Genomic DNA, 24,415 nt, shown 5'->3' on the forward strand with positions numbered 1-24,415 from the left:
ATAGTTGCTGTTGAGATGTTTGGCCTTTTGTTCTTCGTGCTGATGGCGCACACCGCTTATGGAGACGTGAGCTATTCTTTCCCGGAGGAGATGAAACGCGGATCTGTGATTGGAAATATAGCAAAGGATCTCGGACTCGATGTGAACAGACTGTCATCTCGTAAGGCTCGTATTGATACTGAAGGTAACAGAAAACGATACTGTGACATTAATCTGAATACTGGAGAACTGACCGTAGCGGAGAGAATCGACAGAGAGGGTCTTTGTGGAAAGAAATCTTCATGTATCATAAATAAGGAGCTTGTTCTTGAAAGTCCTCTAGAACTGCATCGCTTCATTCTCAATATTGAAGACATAAATGATAATCCACCACAGTTCACAGAGAGTGTTATTGATTTTGAAATACAGGAATCAGCAGACAAAGGATCTCGTTATTTATTAGATGAGGCCCACGATGCGGACATTGGTCTGAATTCAGTGCAGTCATATATACTTCAAAACAATGAACACTTTCTTCTTAGTGTATTAACGCGTTCAAATGGTAAAAAATATGGCGAGCTCGTTCTTAATAAAGAGTTGGATCGTGAGCAGCAGAAAGAGGTGACTTTAATTCTCACTGCGGTAGACGGCGGGACTCCACCGAGATCAGGGACTGTAGCCATACACGTCACTGTGCTGGATGCTAATGATAATGCTCCAGTCTTTAGTCAGGCCGTCTATAAAGTCAGTCTGCCTGAAAATTCTCCTGTAGATACTGTAGTGGTGACAGTGAGCGCTACTGATGCTGACGAGGGACACAATGGGGAAGTGACATATGCATTTAGTCATTTATCCGAAATTACCCGGCAATTATTTTTCCTTGATGCAATTTCGGGAGAGATTAAAATAAAGGGACTCATGGATTATGAGGAGGAGAGTTCAATCGAACTGCCGATCCAAGCTAAAGATGGTCAAGGGTTAGCGAGTCATTGTACAGTAATAATAGATGTTATTGATGTCAATGATAACAGCCCTATAATAGTAATTAGCTCTCTTAACAGTCCCGTTCCTGAGAACGCGTTACCCGGTACAGAGGTTGGCATCATTAATGTGCAGGACAGAGACTCTGAGAATAACGGACAGGTGCGCTGCTCCATTCAGCAAAACGTCCCATTTAAACTCGTTCCTTCAATCAAAAACTACTATTCTCTGGTGACCACAGGTGAATTAGACCGCGAGCTGCTCTCTGATTATAATATTACAATCACTGCTACTGATGAGGGCTCTCCACCTTTATCTTCCACTAAGAATATTCACTTGACTGTAGCTGACGTGAATGATAATCCACCTGTATTTGAGGAGCAGAATTACAGAGCTCATGTGCAAGAAAATAACAAACCGGGCTCCTCTATTTGTTCAGTATCAGCTACAGACCCGGACTGGAGACAGAACGGCACTGTAGTTTATTCTCTGTTGTCCTCTGATGTCAATGGCGCACCGGTGTCCTCCTTTCTATCCATTAACGGAGACACCGGGGTCATTCATGCCGTGAGGTCGTTTGATTACGAACAGATGAAGAGTTTCAGAGTGCTCGTGTTAGCCAGAGACAACGGTTCTCCTCCTCTGAGCAGTAACGTGACCGTGAGTGTCTTCATATCGGATGAGAATGACAACTCTCCTCAGATATTATACCCCTCTCCGGAAGGAAACTCCTTCATGACCGAGATGGTCCCCAAAGCTGCGCAGGCGCGCTCCCTGGTCTCCAAGGTGATCGCCGTGGACGCGGATTCTGGACAGAACGCGTGGCTCTCGTATCACATTATTAAAGCGACTGATCCGGGACTTTTCACTATCGGTGTCCACAGCGGGGAGATCAGGACGCAGCGGGACATTTCTGAATCTGACAGCATGAAACAGAACCTTATTGTGTCCGTGAGAGATAACGGACAGCCCTCTCTCTCAGCCACGTGCGCGTTGTATTTACTCATATCAGATAACTTGGCTGAAGTTCCAGAACTGAAAGACATGTCTCATGACGAGAGCAGCTCCAAACTGACGTTTTATTTGATCATCGCGCTGGTGTCCGTTTCCACTTTCTTCCTGACCTTCATCATCATCATCCTGGCCGTGAGGTTTTGTCGCAGGAGAAAGCCCAGACTGTTGTTTGATGGAGCTGTAGCCATTCCCAGCGCCTATCTCCCTCCAAATTACGCAGAGGTGGAGGGCGCGGGAACTCTCCGCAGCGCTTACAATTATGACGCGTACCTGACCACGGGCTCGCGCACTAGTGACTTCAAGTTCGTCAGATCTTATAATGAGGGCACACTGACTGCTGATCTGACTCTGAAAAAGACTCAGTCCGCTGTGGATGATCTCGAAGGACTTGATGCGGAAATGAGCGACTCGTTTCAGGTAGGACTAAGTATATATTTATTTATTTTACATTTTATTGTCTGTACTTCCATATTAAATGTAGTTTTGTATTTAAAATTTAGTTCTTTCACTGACAAGAACACGTGACTCATTCAAGTGCCTTATATAAAACACATGAACATGACTAAAAATCTATTTGAAATCTGAAAAGTGCATACATTTAATTGTTTTATTATTTTTATTTATTTTTTTATGTTAATATTTTGTATTAAAAAATAAGGTTTTCAGCTGCAAAGAACATCCATGTGAGTAATTTTTCGTTTATTATGGATATTATAATTAGTATTATGGAGAGGCGATATTTACATTGTGACATGGCATCTTACGCGCAGAAGCCAAGCCACATGCCGCTGTGCTTAGCGGCACATCCACATCCGGTTGTCATTGGCATGTGCCACTAAAACTTGTGACGTGCCGATGGATTGCGTCTTGAGCCACTGTTATTGTTGCGGAGCATGTCTCCTTATGTTGTGGTATCACCAATAGCGTATATTCACCATGATCAAGATTCAGTCATTTGCGTTGTGCTTGTGAACTTTTTGTTACTTTTTTGTATTGTGATTGTGAAGGACTTGATGCAGACATACGTGTCTTTAAGTAATGACGAAATCTTATATAAAAGTATTTTAAAATATAGCCTTTTTATGGTAAATGTGTATTTGCATTTTAATTGACTGTATTGCGCTTAAAGTGCTTTATTTTACACCCATGAACAGTTTTGAGATGCAGTTTTAAGTGCGAAAAGATGCATTAGTATATTGCGATTTAATGTTTGAGGAATTGTAGGTTTCATGAATCGCTGTGTTTTTATAAGAGTTATTCATTCTTTTTAGTCAATATATTTTAAATGTAAAGAGCTTAAAGTTATTCACCTGTAATCTTTTGGTGAAATAAGTAAATCTCATTGACTAAGAGCTCTGTGAAATCTAATTTTGACATTTTATCTAACATTAGTTTGTGTCCTCGTGGATAAACTGTTGCTATTTTAAGTAGTTTTGCGTTTCTCTAACCGATGTGAATTGGCTTATGAATGCAATTAAACTATAATGTCAACACTTTTTAAAGCTCTTTTAGTCGGTTTGGAAATGGCGAAGAGCATTTCTCTTTTTTATGTTGTTGTTGTATTGCTGTCCGTGGTGCTGATCAGGCATTTACGGAGAGCTACATTGTTTGAGTACCATACACGTTGAGTAACATAAATGTTGTGGTCTTATTTATCTCTTCAGTAAATATTTCTGCTTGTTCATGTTGTTGCAGAAAGTCCTATACCCTGTTCGGTGTATATTCCAGGACTTCATACTGTCAGAATGTCATGCAGTTTCTTATTTTAACTCACAGTGTCGCTGTTCACTAGCAAAACCATGAGTGTGTTCAGAACACATCTCTCCACCCTGCTTCTGATGTCATAGACTGGGTTTCAAGCTCGTCTCTTTACAGAATATCGTCGACGGAGACTGCAACATATACTGTACTTCTGTCTACATTTAGATTTACATTTTTTTCTTTGTGAATGCATATTGTTGTGTTGGAGCATTTAATTTCTTTGGCATTTCAAACGTTCTGCGTTTTTGCTGAGATGTTTGGCCTTTTGTTCTTCGTGCTGATGGCGCACACCGCTTATGGAGACGTGAGCTATTCTTTCCCGGAGGAGATGAAACGCGGATCTGTGATTGGAAATATAGCAAAGGATCTCGGGCTCGATGTGAACAGGCTGTCATCGCGAAAGGCTCGTATTGATACTGAAGGTAACAGAAAACGATACTGTGACATTAATCTGAATACTGGAGAACTGACCGTAGCGGAGAGAATCGACAGAGAGGGATTGTGTAATGAAAGAATTTCCTGTGCTCTTAATTTTGAATTAGTTCTAGAACACCCATTGGAGATACACCGTGTCACTATCCAAATACAAGATATTAATGATAACACGCCAACATTTCCTAAAGACACGATAAAGCTTGAGATAAGTGAGAATGCTGATAAAGGCGCTCGGTTCCGCGTGAATGAGGCGCATGATGCTGACATAGGACAGAACGGAGTACAAAGCTATTCGATTGAAAAAAATTACAACTTTCTTTTATCTGTAAGTACAAAGGCGGATGGTGGCAAAAATATTGAGTTGGTGTTAGACAAAGAGCTGGATCGTGAGCAGCAGAAAGAGGTGACTTTAATTCTCACTGCGGTAGACGGCGGGACTCCACCGAGATCAGGGACTGTAGCCATACACGTCACTGTGCTGGATGCTAATGATAATGCTCCAGTCTTTAGTCAGGCCGTCTATAAAGTCAGTCTGCCTGAAAATTCTCCTGTAGATACTGTAGTGGTGACAGTGAGCGCTACTGATGCTGACGAGGGACAAAATGGACAAGTGTTTTATGAGTTCAGCCGAATTTCCGGAATTGCGAAAGAATTATTTGATCTTAATGAAAATAGTGGAGAGATTAAAGTTAAAGCCCCAATTGATTTTGAGGAGGAGATAAAATATGAAATGCTCGTTGAGGGAAAGGATGGCGCTGGTCTTTTTTCTGACACTAAAGTAATTATAGAAATTACAGATGTTAATGACAATTCTCCAATTATAGTGATTAAATCTCTTAACAGTCCCGTTCCCGAGAACGCGTTACCCGGTACAGAGGTTGGCATCATTAATGTGCAGGACAGAGACTCTGAGAATAACGGACAGGTGCGCTGCTCCATTCAGCAAAACGTCCCATTTAAACTCGTTCCTTCAATCAAAAACTACTATTCTCTGGTGACCACAGGTGAATTAGACCGCGAGCTGCTCTCTGATTATAATATTACAATCACTGCTACTGATGAGGGCTCTCCGCCTTTATCTTCCTCTAAGAATATTCACTTGACTGTTGCTGACGTGAATGATAATCCACCTGTATTTGAGGAGCAGAATTACAGAGCTCATGTGCAAGAAAATAACAAACCGGGCTCCTCTATTTGTTCAGTATCAGCTACAGACCCGGACTGGAGACAGAATGGCACTGTAGTTTATTCTCTGTTGTCCTCTGATGTCAATGGCGCACCGGTGTCCTCCTTTCTATCCATTAACGGAGACACCGGGGTCCTTCATGCCGTGAGGTCGTTTGATTACGAACAGATGAAGAGTTTCAAAGTGCTCGTGTTAGCCAGAGACAACGGTTCTCCTCCTCTGAGCAGTAACGTGACCGTGAGTGTCTTCATATCGGATGAGAATGACAACTCTCCTCAGATATTATACCCCTCTCCGGAAGGAAACTCCTTCATGACCGAGATGGTTCCCAAAGCTGCGCAGGCGCGCTCCCTGGTCTCCAAGGTGATCGCCGTGGACGCGGATTCTGGACAGAACGCGTGGCTCTCGTATCACATTATTAAAGCGACTGATCCGGGACTTTTCACTATCGGTGTCCACAGCGGGGAGATCAGGACGCAGCGGGACATTTCTGAATCTGACAGCATGAAACAGAACCTTATTGTGTCCGTGAGAGATAACGGACAGCCCTCTCTCTCAGCCACGTGCGCGTTGTATTTACTCATATCAGATAACTTGGCTGAAGTTCCAGAACTGAAAGACATGTCTCATGACGAGAGCAGCTCCAAACTGACGTTTTATTTGATCATCGCGCTGGTGTCCGTTTCCACTTTCTTCCTGACCTTCATCATCATCATCCTGGCCGTGAGGTTTTGTCGCAGGAGAAAGCCCAGACTGTTGTTTGATGGAGCTGTAGCCATTCCCAGCGCCTATCTCCCTCCAAATTACGCAGAGGTGGAGGGCGCGGGAACTCTCCGCAGCGCTTACAATTATGACGCGTACCTGACCACGGGCTCGCGCACTAGTGACTTCAAGTTCGTCAGATCTTATAATGAGGGCACACTGACTGCTGACCTGACTCTGAAAAAGACTCAGTCCGCTGTGGATGATCTTGAAGGACTTGATGCGGAAATGAACGATTCCTTTCAGGTAGGACTCATTTATTTATTTATTTATTTATTTACTTTCATTGGCAAACGACTAATTTTTTTTAGTTTATTTTTTTTAGTTTATTTTATTTTTTAAATACGTGGCTCCCTCAAGTTATATTTGTAGACTTGAATATTTTAGAGGGTATTTTTTAAATCTGAAAAGCTATGTCAGTGTTTTCCTAAAATAATTTATTTACACAAAAGTTTTTTTTTGTGTGTGTGTAATTTTGTAAATCAGGGCCAAAATGTGCGAAACTACTTCTGAACATGTACAATGTTTGATATTAGACATATTTTTTCAGAGAAAAAAAAATGTTTTAAAGGGATTTCAGAAATGTTAACATTTCAGATTAAATGGTTCAAACTCATGTAATTGATCAGACACGGTGTGAATGGTTGGTGAGTTTCTCTATATTTCATTTAGTTTTTTTTGTTCCTGACGCGGTTAATATATACGTTTAATATATATATATTAAAGCATATTTTATATTTCTATTTGCTGTCCATGGTGCTCTACAGACAGTTTCTGTTGCTGGTTAAGTTTTTGCTCTATACTGTGTCGATAACAGTCGTGTTTTTTTTTTTTTTTTTTTTTTTTACGAACAGATGTTATTGCATATTGAGCTTGTTCTCTTTTAAATTTTACGAGAATATTTGGTTGTTACGGGCCATTGATATTGTGAAGTCATTTCATGCGTTGTATCCAAGTTTGGCCATTTATTGTGAGAGTTATCAGAGTTTCCCAATTTAACTCTGTGTTGTTGTTTACCAGTGCCACCGTTGGCATTCACATTGTTTCTGTCCATTCTGTTCATGATTTCATATTCAGGACTGACATCACAGTTCGCTGTAGACACCAGGTGATGTTGAGCGGTTACCTTAATTTTTGTGATATTTTATTGACCATGAACTATATTCAAGCATTTGCGATGTCTTGTACAAGTGTATTCTTTATAAATTGGTTAAATCTGTGTTCTTGTGATCTTGAAGGACATAATGCGGACATGAGTGACTCTTTAAACTAGGACTAACGAATACTTTCTTTAGATAAATAGTTATGGACTGGGTTTACAGATTAAATGTGTAGGCCTATTTGTAATTTAATTGACTGCTTTCATTGACAACAGGCTCTTTAAAATAGCAAGATCACGCAGCTCATTCAAGTGCTTTTAAACGCATGAACAATTATGAGGTTCAGTTTTAAGTCTGAAATATAGTTAAATTAGTCTAGTTTATTTTATTTATTTATTTATTTGCTCATGTATGATCAATTGTAAGTAATTTACCATGTTTCACGAGTCGTCTTACTATTGAGTTTTGCATTATTTTTTCGTCAGTAGCATGTTTTTTTTTTTTCGAAGAGCTTATAACCTATCTGTTGGTGCCATTTTAAATAAATCTGAAATGACTCGTTCTGTTGACTAATCGTTTTGTCGAGCTCATTTTATCGTTTTTTTTTTCTAATTGTTACTTTGTTTGCCTTTATATGGATACGGATATTAATCGAATCTATGACAAAATGTTGCTGTTTTATGTGATTTTAAGTGTATCTCATCGATGTCTCCTTTATGTGAAATATGTCTTTATAAAGGCAAATAAATTCCGATGTCAGCAATTTTTTAAATGTCATTTTGGTAGAAATGGAAATAGCATTGATCAGGTTTTACTGTCGCTGTCCGTGGTGCTGCACCGGAATTTATCCTTGGGTGTTTGGGTTTTTTGCTACTAAAAAAATTTGCAATCTAAATCGCTGTTTTTGCTTTAGTACCTTAAATGTTGTCGTTTTAATATTTTTATATGTATCTTCCAGGCTTCAGTGAATATCGCTGCTTGGTCTTGTTTCTAAAAATAATTAAGTATATATCCAAGTTAGGTGTACATTCCAGCACTTAATTCTGTCAAAAGATACAAATATCATGCAGTTTCTTCTTTTAACTCATAGTGTCGCTGTTCACCTGCAAACCCATGTGTGTGTTCTGTGCACATCTCTCCACCCTGCTTCTGATGTCATACACAGGGCTTCAAGCTCGCCTCATTATAGAAAATCGTCGACGGAGACTGCCTCATAAATTGTACTTCTGCCCACACTCATAATTTAGATTTACATTTATGTTTTCCTTTACATGTATATTGTTGTGTTCCTGGATTTAATTGCTTAGGCACTTCAAACATTCTGCGTTTTTGCTAAGATGTTTGGCCTTTTGTTCTTCGTGCTGATGGCGCACACCGCTTATGGAGACGTGAGCTATTCTTTCCCGGAGGAGATGAAACGCGGATCTGTGATTGGAAATATAGCAAAGGATCTCGGGCTCGATGTGAACAGACTGTCATCTCGTAAGGCTCGTATTGATACTGAAGGTAACAGAAAACGATACTGTGACATTAATCTGAATACTGGAGAACTGACCGTAGCGGAGAGAATCGACAGAGAGGAGATTTGTGGCGACAGGGTTTCATGTGTTTTAAAATTTGAGTTCATGCTTGAGGATCCCTTAGAGCTGCACCGTGTGTCAGTTCAAATTCAGGATATTAACGACAATTCGCCTGTTTTCTCAAAGGATTTGATCACATTTGAAATTAGAGAGTCTGCTGTCCGAGGAACTCGCTATCGCTTGAATTCGGCTCATGATGCTGATGTAGGACAGAATGCAGTTCAGAAATACAATCTACAAAAAAATGATAATTTTCAACTGGCTATAAATTCAAATGTAGACGGAGAAAAGAATTTGGAATTACTGCTAGAGAAAGAGCTGGATCGTGAGCAGCAGAAAGAGGTGACTTTAATTCTCACTGCGGTAGACGGCGGGACTCCACCGAGATCAGGGACTGTAGCCATACACGTCACTGTGCTGGATGCTAATGATAATGCTCCAGTCTTTAGTCAGGCCGTCTATAAAGTCAGTCTGCCTGAAAATTCTCCTGTAGATACTGTAGTGGTGACAGTGAGCGCTACTGATGCTGATGAGGGACAAAATGGAGAAGTGACCTATGAATTTGGTCGTATCTCTGACAGAGCTAGAAAGCTGTTCTCGGTAGATCCAAATACAGGTGACATTCAAGTTACAGGTGCACTTGATTTCGAGGACGAAGCTGTTTATGAATTACGTGTAGAAGGAAAAGATGGATTTGGTTTATCCAGTGACGCTAAAGTTGTAATTCAACTTACAGATGTTAATGACAATGCTCCTGAGATTCGTTTAAAATCTTTGCGTAGTCCCGTTCCTGAGAACGCGTTACCCGGTACAGAGGTTGGCATCATTAATGTTCAGGACAGAGACTCTGAGAATAACGGACAGGTGCGCTGCTCTATTCAGCAAAACGTCCCTTTTAAACTCGTTCCTTCAATCAAAAACTACTATTCTCTGGTGACCACAGGTGAATTAGACCGCGAGCTGCTCTCTGATTATAATATTACAATCACTGCTACTGATGAGGGCTCTCCGCCTTTATCTTCCACTAAGAATATTCACTTGACTGTAGCTGACGTGAATGATAATCCACCTGTATTTGAGGAGCAGAATTACAGAGCTCATGTGCAAGAAAATAACAAACCGGGCTCCTCTATTTGTTCAGTATCAGCTACAGACCCGGACTGGAGACAGAATGGCACTGTAGTTTATTCTCTGTTGTCCTCTGATGTCAATGGCGCACCGGTGTCCTCATTTCTATCCATTAACGGAGACACCGGGGTCATTCATGCCGTGAGGTCGTTTGATTACGAACAGATGAAGAGTTTCAAAGTGCTCGTGTTAGCCAGAGACAACGGTTCTCCTCCTCTGAGCAGTAACGTGACCGTGAGTGTCTTCATATCGGATGAGAATGACAACTCTCCTCAGATATTATACCCCTCTCCGGAAGGAAACTCCTTCATGACCGAGATGGTTCCCAAAGCTGCGCAGGCGCGCTCCCTGGTCTCCAAGGTGATCGCCGTGGACGCGGATTCTGGACAGAACGCGTGGCTCTCGTATCACATTATTAAAGCGACTGATCCGGGACTTTTCACTATCGGTGTCCACAGCGGGGAGATCAGGACGCAGCGGGACATTTCTGAATCTGACAGCATGAAACAGAACCTGATTGTGTCCGTGAGAGATAACGGACAGCCCTCTCTCTCAGCCACGTGCGCGTTGTATTTACTCATATCAGATAACTTGGCTGAAGTTCCAGAACTGAAAGACATGTCTCATGACGAGAGCAGCTCCAAACTGACGTTTTATTTGATCATCGCGCTGGTGTCCGTTTCCACTTTCTTCCTGACCTTCATCATCATCATCCTGGCCGTGAGGTTTTGTCGCAGGAGAAAGCCCAGACTGTTGTTTGATGGAGCTGTAGCCATTCCCAGCGCCTATCTCCCTCCAAATTACGCAGAGGTGGAGGGCGCGGGAACTCTCCGCAGCGCTTACAATTATGACGCGTACCTGACCACGGGCTCGCGCACTAGTGACTTCAAGTTCGTCAGATCTTATAATGAGGGCACACTGACTGCTGACCTGACTCTGAAAAAGACTCAGTCCGCTGTGGATGATCTTGAAGGACTTGATGCGGATATCAACGATTCGTTTCAGGTATGACTAACAAAGTATTTATTTTTAATGGTCTGGACTTCCATATTAAATGTGTATTTGTGTTTAAAGTTGGCCGCTTTTACTGCCAATAGTCTCTTTAAAGACCAAAACTGTCTGACTCAATCAAATGCTTTATTTTATGCATTGGACATGTTTGAAAGTCATTTTTAGTTTTTAAAAGCAACAAACTACCCCCCCCCCCCCCCCCCCCCCCCCGTTATATATGTAACCGGGGCAGGAATAGCCTGATATTTGATTAATTCCTCTGGTGATTTGCCCTTATGTTTGCTTTGACTCAGCCGCGCGCTGTCCCCTTTAAGAGTGTGTGCATGCGCAGATGAGATAGAGAGCGCGTCAGACTGAAAGAGAGCGCAGTTTGAGACTCAGAGTCACACAGAGGGAAAAGTAGTTGATTAAACTGTTAAAGAGAGAACATTTCCAGTTTGATATTGACTTGTGAATCTGTGGTGATAACAGCCGTGTGATATTGTCGAGTGTATGGTTGATTTCGCTGCTCGTACGAGTGTGGTGTTCCTGCACGTGTGAGATCTTCCGTGGGGAAAGGAAATACAGAGACGTTGGGGAAGATTGAGCGTGAGTTACTCTGTGATATGTTATAAAAAGTTGTTGAAAGGTTAAATAACACGGTTTATTTCATATATTAATGCAACTTTGAGTAATTATTGTTCTTTATGCCGTGTTAGAGGGGAGAACAGCCACGCGTGATATTGCACGTGCACCAGCTGCCACGTGAGCTTTTTCTGTGTGCTTCAAAGTCTCAATAAGAGTGAGTTTTGATCATTTTATTCTCCTAAAGTGTTTATGTATAAGTTATAAAGAATATTTGTACCTTTGTTCAAGTGTATACTATTTTTATTGTGTAGTTACTGTTTGACTTGAACAGAAGGGGTCAAACTGTGTATTGTAAAGTATTAATGTGGTGAAATGTGCAGATTTCTCATGTATGCTGTTTTATTTCTTTCATTAGGCACATACAGGCCACTACCGTTGTTTTTGGCACTCATTTTATTTGTTTCTGAGATTATCAATGTGAAAACCTCCTTTTTATTTGTTTTGTTTTGTAAGACTCTTATTACTTTGTTTTCTGCACTTATTGGAGTCAGTTTGATAGTTTATTTTGTTATGCCAATTTTACTTATTAATTGGAATGTTTTTCTAAAACTGCTTTTCTCTTGAACAAAAATATACATTAACGCTGTGTCTCATTTGAGGCTCAGTCAGGAATAAAAGAACCCGTTTTCTTTAGATGTTATGGCTTTGTCTTATTTCCTGACATAACGTTTGAACGGCCACATCTAATTTGGTACCAGGAGTGGGGTTTCCGTTTTTTTTTGTTTGGGGATTGGTTTATTTTTGTGATAAGAGTGCTAAAATAGTAGGGTGCAAACAACGGTAGTGGTTAAGAGCGGCTGAGTGCTATAAGGACCTGCAGAATATTGTGTGCCATCCTGAAAGGAGCTGCAGGAGGACCAAGGGCCAGCAAACCTGGACTGCTGCGTCAGAGGAGATTGTGAAGGACGGTGCTTATTGAACTGACTGTTTGAGAACTGAGACTTTCTGCAACTGTGAGTCATGGACGCTGAGGACATGGACGATGCATCCTCCCAGGGTGAGGACATTCAGGGTGCAGGTGCTGCAGCTCCGGAAATGGACATTGAGGGAGGTAACCCCATCTCGCAGCTACAGTCACAGATACTGGAGTTGGGACGTAGACATGATCAAGTAATGTCAACGCTTTCTAACATGACTAATGTACCTACTAGATCTTATGTGTATATCCCAAGAGAGAGACAAATTGTACCTTTCAGTGGGGATCCGGGTAAAGATTGCCAAAATGTGGATGAGTTCATTGAGGAACTTGAGAGAGTAATCAGAGTGAGGGGTTTAAATACAGAGGATCAGGTGGATTTTATCCTCTCCCACTTAAGGGGTTCCGCTCTAGATGAAGTCAGGTTGTGTATGGGAGGGGAGGATAAGTTACCTCAAGACATGTTCTCCTACTTGAGGGCAGCCTTCAGGGAAAAGCGAAGCACCCCCCAGTTGTTACATGCATTTTATGCACGGAAACAATTGGATGGTGAAGATTTCCGTGATTATTCACACGCCCTGTCCTTGCTGCTCAATGCTGCACTCCAGCAGTCACCCCATATTGTTCCGAACATGCAGCTGACATTGCGAGATCAGTTTATAGAGGGGGTGAGGGATTCAATTCTCCGTAGGGAACTGCGTAAGGTGGTTAGAGAGCGACCTCACGCTACATTATTTGAAGTCCGTGAGGAGGCCCTTATGTGGTGTTTGGAAGAGAGACCCCGTGCAGCTAATCTTGCTAGAAACCGAAATCTAGTGGGTGTGGGGGAAAATGTAGAGCATGCGAGAATGTCTGCGACCGTACCAAGTGACTTGAGTGTAGCCCTGCAGGAAGTAATTAAGGTAATTACACAACAAGGGAAAGCAATCGGGGAACTTACCAATGCTGTCCGTGACCTCACGATCCAGAGGTCTGACCCAAGTGGTGAGAAACCTAGTAAGGCCAGGTTTAAGCCAAAATATACCCGTGATGGCCAACCCATTTGTTTGAGATGCGAGGGAGTTGGACACATAGCCCGGCAATGCACTGTGCAACGCTTCCGTGAAAACCCTGTGCCAGCTATGCCAGAGTCTCAGAGTCTTCAGGGAAACTGTGCGCCTCCATTGCGAAGAGCCGAGCAATGAGAGGTGGCACTGATGGCTCAAACAGTGGCACCCTTACCAAAGAGCGATTCCTGGAGCGTGCAGTGGGCAAGTGCCCAGAAGTCGAAATTCACATTGGGGGGGTAGCTGTCCGGTGCCTATTGGACACTGGCAGCAATGTGAGTACTTTGACAGAGAGCTTCTTTAAAGAGCATCTTCATGGAGAAGATAAAGACATGCATTGTACGACCAAGTGGTTGAAGATCACCGCGGCCAATAGGTTGCCGCTTCCCTACCTTGGGTATGTCGAACTTGATATCCAGGTAATGGGTTTGACTATACCTGGGTGTGGGTTCCTGGTGATTCGTGACCAAGAGGAAGGGGCAACCGAATCAGCGCCCCCAGGCATACTTGGCATGAACATAGCGCAACGCTGTAAACAGTTGATTCTGGCCGAGTTTGACAATGCTTTGGAAGGGACGTTGGATGCTGACTGGAGAGCCGCCTTTAACAAGGTGCAAGAGGCTATCCCAGTGGAGGCGACCTCTATGGTTCGGACAATAGGCACACATAAGCTGTATGTACCTGCAGGCTCAGTTGCTACAATTCAGGCTAAAACACACAAGGAACTGATTGGAAATAGGGGTTTAGGATTGTTTGAACCAGGTAATACATCATTGCCAGGTGGCCTGGTCCTGGTTCCTACCTTGGTGTCACCTGGTAGTCGAGTGTTCCCAGTGCAGGTAGTAAACTTGTCACCAGAGGATGTGTGGTTGCCGCCTAAGTCGAAACTCGGGATACTTACCCAGGGTCGCCGCTTTGAGGGTAGCTCCTGCGAGGTTACATTCCAGCGTATCTCCGCGGATCATGAAGAAGTTACTGTCCACCAGAGATCAATGACAGGGGTTGGGAGTGACCTGCAGTGTCCATTGGAGAAGGTGCAGATAGGTGGTACCCCTACACAGCAGGCAGGGCTGAAGGCACTCTTGATGAAGTACTTGGATGTATTCGCCACCTGTGACGAAGACCTTGGTTATGCTGACCTGGTAAAACATGAGATTCCCCTGAAAGATGACCTCCCTGTCTCACAGCCATACCGACGAATACCCCCGAACCAATTTGAGGAGGTAAAGGACCATATCTCCGGATTACTCAAGAAGGGTGTCATCCGAGAAAGCTCCAGTTCGTACGCTTCTCCGGTGGTGTTAGTTCGTAAGTCTGATGGGAGTCTCCGACTATGCGTGGATTACAGGAAGCTGAACTCTAAAACTAGACGTGACGCATTCCCATTGCCACGAATTGACGAGAGTCTGGATGCTTTGAGCAAGGCCAAGGTGTTCTCATCTATTGATCTTGCGAGTGGCTATCATCAGGTGGCAGTTCATGAGAAGGACCAGAACAAAACAGCCTTCATTACACCATTTGGGCTGTATGAGTACCAGCGGATGCCGTTTGGACTCTGTAATGCGCCTGCGACATTCCAGCGCCTCATGCAAAGCATAATGAGTGATCTGGTCTTTCAAATGGTACTTGTATACTTGGATGATTTGCTTATCTATTCAAGTACATTTGAGGGACACTTGGTGAGGCTCGAGACTGTGCTAAAAAGGTTGAGGGAGGCTGGTCTAAAGGTAAAGGTGGAAAAGTGCCATTTTCTGCAGTCCGAGGTAAAGTTCCTGGGGCATGTTGTATCAGCGCAGGGGGTGTCTACAGACCCAGACAAAGTGAGTGCAGTGAAGCAGTGGCCGATCCCTAACACTCTAAAGGAGCTGCGATCCTTTTTAGGGTTCTGTAGTTACTATCGAAGATTCATTGAGGGTTTCTCTAGAGTGGCGGGTCCGCTTCATGATGTGGTTAACACTTGTGTTCGCCAGGGGAGTGTGGTTCAGGCCAATAAGTTGTTCAAGGGCTCCTGGACAACAGAATGCCAACAGGCCTTTGAGCACCTTAAGGAGAAGCTTACCTGTGCGCCAACGCTGGGCTATGCGGACTTCACCCTACCGTTTGTGCTGGAGACTGACGCCAGTAACCTGGGATTAGGCGCTGTGCTATACCAGCAGCAAGGGGGAAGGAAAACTGTGATAGCTTATGCAAGTCGGAGGTTGAGGGGTGCAGAGCGAAATGACAGGAACTACAGCAGTATGAAGCTGGAGCTCCTGGCACTCAAGTGGGCAGTGGGGGAGAAGTTCAGGAGTTACCTGCTGGGATCAAAGTTTACTGTCTTAACAGATAATAACCCTCTGTGCCATCTCAACACGGCCAAGCTGGGTGCAATTGAACAGAGGTGGGTTGCACAGCTTGCAGTCTTCGATTTTGACGTGCAGTACCGTCCTGGTCGATGTAACACTGCAGCCGATGCTCTCTCTAGAAGACCAGGGCTAGAAGGAATGGAGGTGGTAACTGAAGATTCGGAATACGACGGCTGTGTGGCTATTTGCAGCGGGCTCCGCACCGGGACGGCAGTGGAGGCTGATCTGTCAGGGCTAATGGAAGGGCCTAGAAATGGAGGGACAATACAGCTACAATCAGCCATGGTTGATCCAGGGAATGAAGAGGGACAACTCCTGGAGAATACCCCAACGCTACCTGGATACACGAAAGATGAGCTCCGTCAGTTCCAAGAGGAAGATCCGACCATCAGCACGCTTAAGTGTTTTTGGGACAAGAAGAGGAAACCCACAAACCATGAGAGAAGAGGCATGTCCCGATCTGTGCTCTTGTTGTTTAAGCAGTGGGATAGAATCCAAGAGAGAGAGGGGCTGTTGTTTAGAGTCATTGACGATGTGTTCAATGGGGAATGCCGACAGTTGCTGCTCCCTGCATGTCTGGTCAAGCTGGTGTTGCAAAGTGTCCATGACCAGATGGGGCATCAGGGCATTGAGAGGACGCTGGGCCTGCTCAAGCAGCGTTGTTATTGGGTTGGGATGAGTGATGCTGTGGATAAGTGGGTGAAGGAGTGCCAGCGATGCGTGTTAGCCAAAATGCCGCAGCCGAAGATACAAGCACCTTGGGCCCCGTTCTTGGCGTCACATCCATTAGAGGTGGTTGCGATGGATTTCACCACACTAGAGCCGGCATCGGATGGGCGGGAGAATGTCTTAGTTGTAACCGATGTATTTACTAAGTTCAGCCAGGCGTTCCCCACCCGCAATCAGAGGGCAGACACTACAGCTAAGGTCCTTCTGAAGGAATGGTTCCTTAAGTATGGTGTGCCACAGCGTCTTCACTCAGACCAGGGGAGGAACTTTGAGAGTGCCGTTATTGCAGAACTCTGTAAGCTGTACGGGGTAAGAAAATCCCGCACTACGCCACATCACCCCCAGGGAAATGCGCAGTGTGAGAGATTTAACCGCACTCTGCACGATCTCTTGCGTTCATTACCACCTGAGAAGAAACGGAGATGGCCAGAGTACTTACCTGAGCTGGTGTACGCCTACAATGTGACTCCCCATTCTTCCACCGGTTACTCTCCATACTACATGCTGTTTGGAATGCAGCCACACTTACCAGTAGATGCCTTGCTGGGTCAGGAGACAGGAGGGGAGATAGAGCCTACCTGGTTGTCTGTCCATAAGGAACGGCTTCAGGATGCACACTCCAGAGCACGAGAGTATGCTGAAAGAAAGGCAGCGGACCGTGTTGCCAAGCGTGAGAATGTGGTGTATTGTCCAGAGGTAGCAGTGGGTCAGCAGGTGTATTTACGATATCGTCCTCCAGGAAGGAACAAGATCCAGGATGCCTGGGCTCCCACGGTGTATACGGTAGTTGAGGTGCATGGAACAACCTACACCGTGGAACCGGTGGGAGGTGGTCCTGCAAAAAGAGTGCATAGGTCAGACATCAGGCCCTGTCCAAGACCAGTCCCAGTGCCGATGCCTAGGAAAAGAGTGACACCTGTAAAAGTTCCTACCTCGGAGTTGGTAGAAGGGATGCCTACACTGGATGCAGAATGTGTGCTGGTGGAGGAAACCAGATGGACTAAGGAGGATCCAGTGGACGAAGTGCTTGGGAGGTTGCAGCAGCCAGTGGTGCAGCCAGAGGATGATGCTGAAATAAGAGAAGTGGAGGGCAATGATGGAGTGCAAGTAGATGATGAGGCGAGTATAGTAAGACAGTTCCCTCAGCCCAAAACAGAAAGAAAGGATTCAGCATTTGATGTGGTGGTGATTAGGCCAGTTCCTGTTCCCAGAAAGCCCAGGGTAGAGAGTGCCCAGGTGGATGTACCCTGTCCTTCACCACGCAGGACCCAGCGGTCTACTGCTGGGGTTCATAGCAATCCAAACAGGTTGCCTAAATCGGCTTGCAATTCTGTGTCTTTCAGTCCCGATGCTCTTTCCCAAGTGTTAGCTGGAATAGTTTTGTATACATCTGGAAAACTACAAGGAGTAGTGGATGATTAAAGCATGTTTGTAGTCATCGAGGACGTTGACTGTAGGCAGGGGAGAGTGTAACCGGGGCAGGAATAGCCTGATATTTGATTAATTCCTCTGGTGATTTGCCCTTATGTTTGCTTTGACTCAGCCGCGCGCTGTCCCCTTTAAGAGTGTGTGCATGCGCAGATGAGATAGAGAGCGCGTCAGACTGAAAGAGAGCGCAGTTTGAGACTCAGAGTCACACAGAGGGAAAAGTAGTTGATTAAACTGTTAAAGAGAGAACATTTCCAGTTTGATATTGACTTGTGAATCTGTGGTGATAACAGCCGTGTGATATTGTCGAGTGTATGGTTGATTTCGCTGCTCGTACGAGTGTGGTGTTCCTGCACGTGTGAGATCTTCCGTGGGGAAAGGAAATACAGAGACGTTGGGGAAGATTGAGCGTGAGTTACTCTGTGATATGTTATAAAAAGTTGTTGAAAGGTTAAATAACACGGTTTATTTCATATATTAATGCAACTTTGAGTAATTATTGTTCTTTATGCCGTGTTAGAGGGGAGAACAGCCACGCGTGATATTGCACGTGCACCAGCTGCCACGTGAGCTTTTTCTGTGTGCTTCAAAGTCTCAATAAGAGTGAGTTTTGATCATTTTATTCTCCTAAAGTGTTTATGTATAAGTTATAAAGAATATTTGTACCTTTGTTCAAGTGTATACTATTTTTATTGTGTAGTTACTGTTTGACTTGAACAGAAGGGGTCAAACTGTGTATTGTAAAGTATTAATGTGGTGAAATGTGCAGATTTCTCATGTATGCTGTTTTATTTCTTTCATTAGGCACATACAGGCCACTACCGTTGTTTTTGGCACTCATTTTATTTGTTTCTGAGATTATCAATGTGAAAACCTCCTTTTTATTTGTTTTGTTTTGTAAGACTCTTATTACTTTGTTTTCTGCACTTATTGGAGTCAGTTTGATAGTTTATTTTGTTATGCCAATTTTACTTATTAATTGGAATGTTTTTCTAAAACTGCTTTTCTCTTGAACAAAAATATACATTAACGCTGTGTCTCATTTGAGGCTCAGTCAGGAATAAAAGAACCCGTTTTCTTTAGATGTTATGGCTTTGTCTTATTTCCTGACATAACGTTTGAACGGCCACATATATTTTTAAGTTGTGTGTTGATTTTTTAAGTAGTTACAACGTCAAAGTTTTGTGATCATCTTCTCGATGAGCTATTAATGCTGAATGCATTTTGTGAGTAGTTGTAATTTCTTATGTCATGTTATTGTTCCCGTGTACAAGGGCTTAATGTGGGAAATGAGCTGTTCGTTTCAAGACTAACCACGTATTTTTAATTATATAATGGTCTGTGTTTACATTAAATGTGTATTTTCTTGTAAAGCGAAAGCTCCATTGGCAACAGGCTCTGTTCTCTGCTAAGTTTCACTTGACTCATTCAAGTGGTCTTTTGCAGGTGCGACATTGCAGGGTCAATTTCACGTCTGAAAAGTACCTTTTATTGTCGGTTTGCGCAAGTGTTTACAGTTTATCACCGGCTCACGACCTGGAAACGAAATTTGATAGGTTGCACAAGCAAGCTAATTCACTTTGGATTGTAGTCAATTCTTGTGGAGGCACAGTTTCCCTGAAAATAATACAATACATATTTGGTTTTAAAAGGGGTTTCAGAAATATTAATGATCAATAGAGCTTAATTTATCTGGCCCAGGATAAACGAATGTAATGTGATCCAACGCAATGTGGATCATTAATATAGCTATATTAATTTACTTCGTTTTAGCGTGTGTCACATGTTGTCTGTGTAAAAGGTTTATAAATGGCTTTACATTTTTATGTAAGTATTGTTTTATAAGCGCCAATACACTCGGATATGAATTTTAATAGAAAGGCAATTTTTCAATTTGCTGTCCATACTGTAGTAGAGGAAGTGTGTGTGTGTGTGTGTGTGTGTGTGTGTACCTTATGGGGACAAAATGTCCACACAAAGATGGTAATATTCTAAATCCTTGTCCTTGTGAGAACATGTTTTGGTCCCCATGATGAAAACAACTTATGAGACATACTGAGTGATGTTGCTGTTTTTAAGAAGTCTTAGATTTTTGTCTTTTAGTTATTATCCTTTATGTGAAACTGGCTTATAAAGAAAATGTAATTCCGATGTCAGCAATTTAACTATTATACTATTTTAGCCGAATTGGAAATGGCATATTACAGGTTTTTCCTGTTGCTGTCCATGGTGCTACTGTTGCACTGCACTGGTGCCCCCATACACGATGTAGATCATAGCTTTCTGTTGTTTTTGTTTTTTTTAAATACTGAAGGCCTAAATGCTGTGGTAATTTCGATCTCATTCTTCAGAGAATGTTGCTGCTGCCTCTGGTTTTGAAAAAAATCATTTATATAAGTACATCTGTTCAGTGTATGTAAGCTACGTTCTGACGCTTAATCCTGTGGAAGATATGATTCTTATGCAGTTTTTGCTTTTAACTCATAGTGTCGCTGTTCACCTACAAAACAATGTGTGTCTTCAGCACACATCTCTCCACCCTGCTTCTGATGATGTCATACACTGGGCTGCGAGATCGTCTCGTTCTAAAAAATCGTCGAATGTGACTGGTCTTTTTTATTATTTAGTTTCACGTGTTCTCTTTTACATTTTAACTGTTGCATTGCTGGAATTACTTTCTGCTGAATTTCCCAAGCATTTCAAAGGTTGCTGTTGAGATGTTTGGCCTTTTGTTCTTCGTGCTGATGGCGCACACCGCTTATGGAGACGTGAGCTATTCTTTCCCGGAGGAGATGAAACGCGGATCTGTGATTGGAAATATAGCAAAGGATCTCGGACTCGATGTGAACAGACTGTCATCTCGTAAGGCTCGCATTGATACTGAAGGTAACAGAAAACGATTCTGCGACATAAATCTGACAACGGGAGAATTGATAGTGGCCGATCGGATAGATAGAGAGGGGCTTTGTAAGGAGAGGCTTTCTTGTGTGCTTAATTTCGAATTTGTATTAGAAAATCCTTTGGAATTGCATCGCGTTGTCCTACAAATCCTAGACATTAATGATAATACGCCAATATTTCCCAAAGATGTAATCAAGCTAGAAATAAGTGAAAATGCCGATAAAGGTGCTCGTTTTCGTGTCATTGAGGCTCGTGATGCGGATGTCGGCCACAATTCAGTGCAAACATACATTTTAGAGAGAAATTTAAATTTTATTTTAGCAGTGAATTCAAAAACAGATGGAGGCAAGTTTGTCGAGTTAGTGTTAGATAAAGAGCTGGATCGTGAGCAGCAGAAAGAGGTGACTTTAATTCTCACTGCGGTAGACGGCGGGACTCCACCGAGATCAGGGACTGTAGCCATACACGTCACTGTGCTGGATGCTAATGATAATGCTCCAGTCTTTAGTCAGGCCGTCTATAAAGTCAGTCTGCCTGAAAATTCTCCTGTAGATACTGTAGTGGTGACCGTGAGCGCTACAGATGCTGACGAGGGACAGAATGGGGAAGTGACATATGAATTTGGTCATTTATCCGAATATGCAAAAGAATCTTTTTCATTGGATCATCAGAGTGGGAAAATTTCCGTGAAAGGGCCAATAGATTTTGAAGATGAATCAAGATATGAAATTATTGTAGAGGCTAAGGATGGGTATGGCCTTTCCTCAGACACAAAAGTGGTAATAGAAATTACTGACATAAATGACAATTCCCCCAGTCTTATGATCAAATCTCTGAACAGTCCGGTTCCTGAGAACGCGTTACCCGGTACAGAGGTTGGCATCATTAATGTTCAGGACAGAGACTCTGAGAATAACGGACAGGTGCGCTGCTCCATTCAGCAAAACGTCCCATTTAAACTCGTTCCTTCAATCAAAAACTACTATTCTCTGGTGACCACAGGTGAATTAGACCGCGAGCTGCTCTCTGATTATAATATTACAATCACTGCTACTGATGAGGGCTCTCCGCCTTTATCTTCCACTAAGAATATTCACTTGACTGTAGCTGACGTGAATGATAATCCACCTGTATTTGAGGATCAGAATTACAGAGCTCATGTGCAAGAAAATAACAAACCGGGCTCCTCTATTTGTTCAGTATCAGCTACAGACCCGGACTGGAGACAGAATGGCACTGTAGTTTATTCTCTGTTGTCCTCTGATGTCAATGGCGCACCGGTGTCCTCCTTTCTATCCATTAACGGAGACACCGGGGTCCTTCATGCCGTGAGGTCGTTTGATTACGAACAGATGAAGAGTTTCAAAGTGCTCGTGTTAGCCAGAGACAACGGTTCTCCTCCTCTGAGCAGTAACGTGACCGTGAGTGTCTTCATATCGGATGAGAATGACAACTCTCCTCAGATATTATACCCCTCTCCGGAAGGAAACTCCTTCATGACCGAGATGGTTCCCAAAGCTGCGCAGGCGCGCTCCCTGGTCTCCAAGGTGATCGCCGTGGACGCGGATTCTGGACAGAACGCGTGGCTCTCGTATCACATTATTAAAGCGACTGATCCGGGACTTTTCACTATCGGTGTCCACAGCGGGGAGATCAGGACGCAGCGGGACATTTCTGAATCTGACAGCATGAAACAGAACCTTATTGTGTCCGTGAGAGATAACGGACAGCCCTCTCTCTCAGCCACGTGCGCGTTGTATTTACTCATATCAGATAACTTGGCTGAAGTTCCAGAACTGAAAGACATGTCTCATGACGAGAGCAGCTCCAAACTGACGTTTTATTTGATCATCGCGCTGGTGTCCGTTTCCACTTTCTTCCTGACCTTCATCATCATCATCCTGGCCGTGAGGTTTTGTCGCAGGAGAAAGCCCAGACTGTTGTTTGATGGAGCTGTAGCCATTCCCAGCGCCTATCTCCCTCCAAATTACGCAGAGGTGGAGGGCGCGGGAACTCTCCGCAGCGCTTACAATTATGACGCGTACCTGACCACGGGCTCGCGCACTAGTGACTTCAAGTTCATCAGATCTTATAATGAGGGCACACTGACTGCTGACCTGACTCTGAAAAAGACTCAATCCGCTGTGGATGATCTTGAAGGACTTGATGCAGAAATGAGCGACTCGTTTCAGGTAGGACTAACAAAGTTTTTATGTTTTAATGGTCTGGGCTTCCATATTAAATGTGTATTTGCGCTCAAAGTTCAACTTTGATTGGCAAAAGGCTCTTAAAAAGATCACGTGGAGATTTTTTGAGGGCGAAGTTGATGTCAGTAAAGTTTATAAATATTTTTTTAGATTTTCTGGTCATGGGTTATCAAATGGAAGTCAAGATGCATGATTCACAAATTAATTCACGAATCTATGTTCTACATATTGGCGTTTTCATTTTATTTAATGATTTTTTTTGTTCTTGTCGTTCTCCTTTCTCTTTCCCTTCCTCTAAACTTTCTAAAGTCAAGGAACTTGCTTCGTCATTTTGGAAGCTTTTTTCTTGTTATCTAAGTCAGCATGCTCTCTGATAACGACTTCTTTTTCCTTGATTCAGTGTTTTTTTTTTTTTTTTTTTTTTTTTTTTTTTTTTTTCATAGAATTTTTATTGTTGCAAACTGCATTTTTACATTTTATACCACCCCACCCACCATAAACAACCCTACCCAGCAAAGCAATCCCCAATCTGATAAACAGGACATCTGAAGATCAGAAAAAAAGGAAAATAAAATTTAAAAAATACATACAGTATGTGCATATATGTATATCTACATACAAGCAAAGATACATGCAAAATTGAGATGGTATTAGTACAAAAAAAAAAAAAAAAAAAAAGAAAAAAAAAATATATAAACCCCCACTCAATCCACGTCTAAGGTTGGTAAGTCATTAAAAAATGTAATAAATTGTTGCCATTTTTTTTGCCAAAAGATTCTCTCCTACCTCTGATATTGTACTTAATTTTTTCAAGTTTTAAAAAAAATACCAAATCTTTGAGCCAAACTGAAATAGAAGGGGGTTGTGGGGAGGTCCAAGATAACTGTATTCTGCGCCTATAGCGAGGAGAGATGCAAAAGCTACGGCATCGGCCTGTCTACGGCTTAAAGGCTGACTCCGAGATGGAACTCCAAAGGTTGCAATCAAAGGGCAAACCGCTTACTTGACCCCTATGACATCAGAAACTATTTTAAAGAAAAAAATCCAAAAGTTTTGTAACTTGAGACACAATACAAACATATGGCTAAGGTTACATGGTGAAAGTTTACATTTATCACACAAATCTGAAACATTGGGATACATTTTAGAAAGTTTTGTCTTCGAGAGATGAGCTCTATGAATAGGTTTAAACTGTATAAAACTAAGCCTCTGATTCAGTGTTTTAAGTCATGCCATATTACTTGTCTCTGTGTATTATCTTCACCATGTTTCAGTACCA

At 42.8% G+C, this 24,415-nt stretch overlaps 3 protein-coding genes across 4 annotated transcripts in view; all 3 read left to right on the forward strand.

Annotated features, from left to right (window-relative positions):
- Positions 1–15: 15 nt before the first annotated feature.
- Positions 16–24,415, forward strand: part of LOC307170773 (protocadherin gamma-A11-like) — a gene marked incomplete at its 5' end in the record, with an annotated part of 204,737 nt that continues 180,337 nt past the window's right edge. The window contains one exon of one of the 2 annotated variants that reach the window (XM_079892055.1): positions 16–2,391. In XM_079892055.1, coding sequence (XP_079748181.1) covers positions 16–2,391 — 2,376 coding nt within the window. Of the gene's footprint in view, positions 2,392–3,781; positions 6,365–24,415 lie in introns of those variants that run through there. The other variant, XM_079892063.1, reaches the window with a different exon arrangement.
- LOC307170882 (protocadherin gamma-A11-like) lies at positions 8,415–10,937 on the forward strand (the record flags this gene model as incomplete). The annotated part of the gene is made up of 1 exon (XM_079892192.1): positions 8,415–10,937. The coding sequence occupies exon 1, from the start codon at positions 8,556–8,558 to the stop codon at positions 10,935–10,937; it is 2,382 nt and encodes a 793-aa protein (XP_079748318.1). The 5' UTR covers positions 8,415–8,555.
- Positions 20,622–24,143, forward strand: LOC307170883 (protocadherin beta-15-like; the record flags this gene model as incomplete). The annotated part of the gene is made up of 2 exons (XM_079892193.1): positions 20,622–23,121; positions 24,039–24,143. The coding sequence occupies exons 1-2, from the start codon at positions 20,746–20,748 to the stop codon at positions 24,141–24,143; spliced, it is 2,481 nt and encodes an 826-aa protein (XP_079748319.1). The 5' UTR covers positions 20,622–20,745.

Source organism: Squalius cephalus, assembly GCF_949319135.1.
Source record: "Squalius cephalus genome assembly, chromosome: 14".
Lineage (NCBI taxonomy): Eukaryota > Metazoa > Chordata > Actinopteri > Cypriniformes > Leuciscidae > Squalius > Squalius cephalus.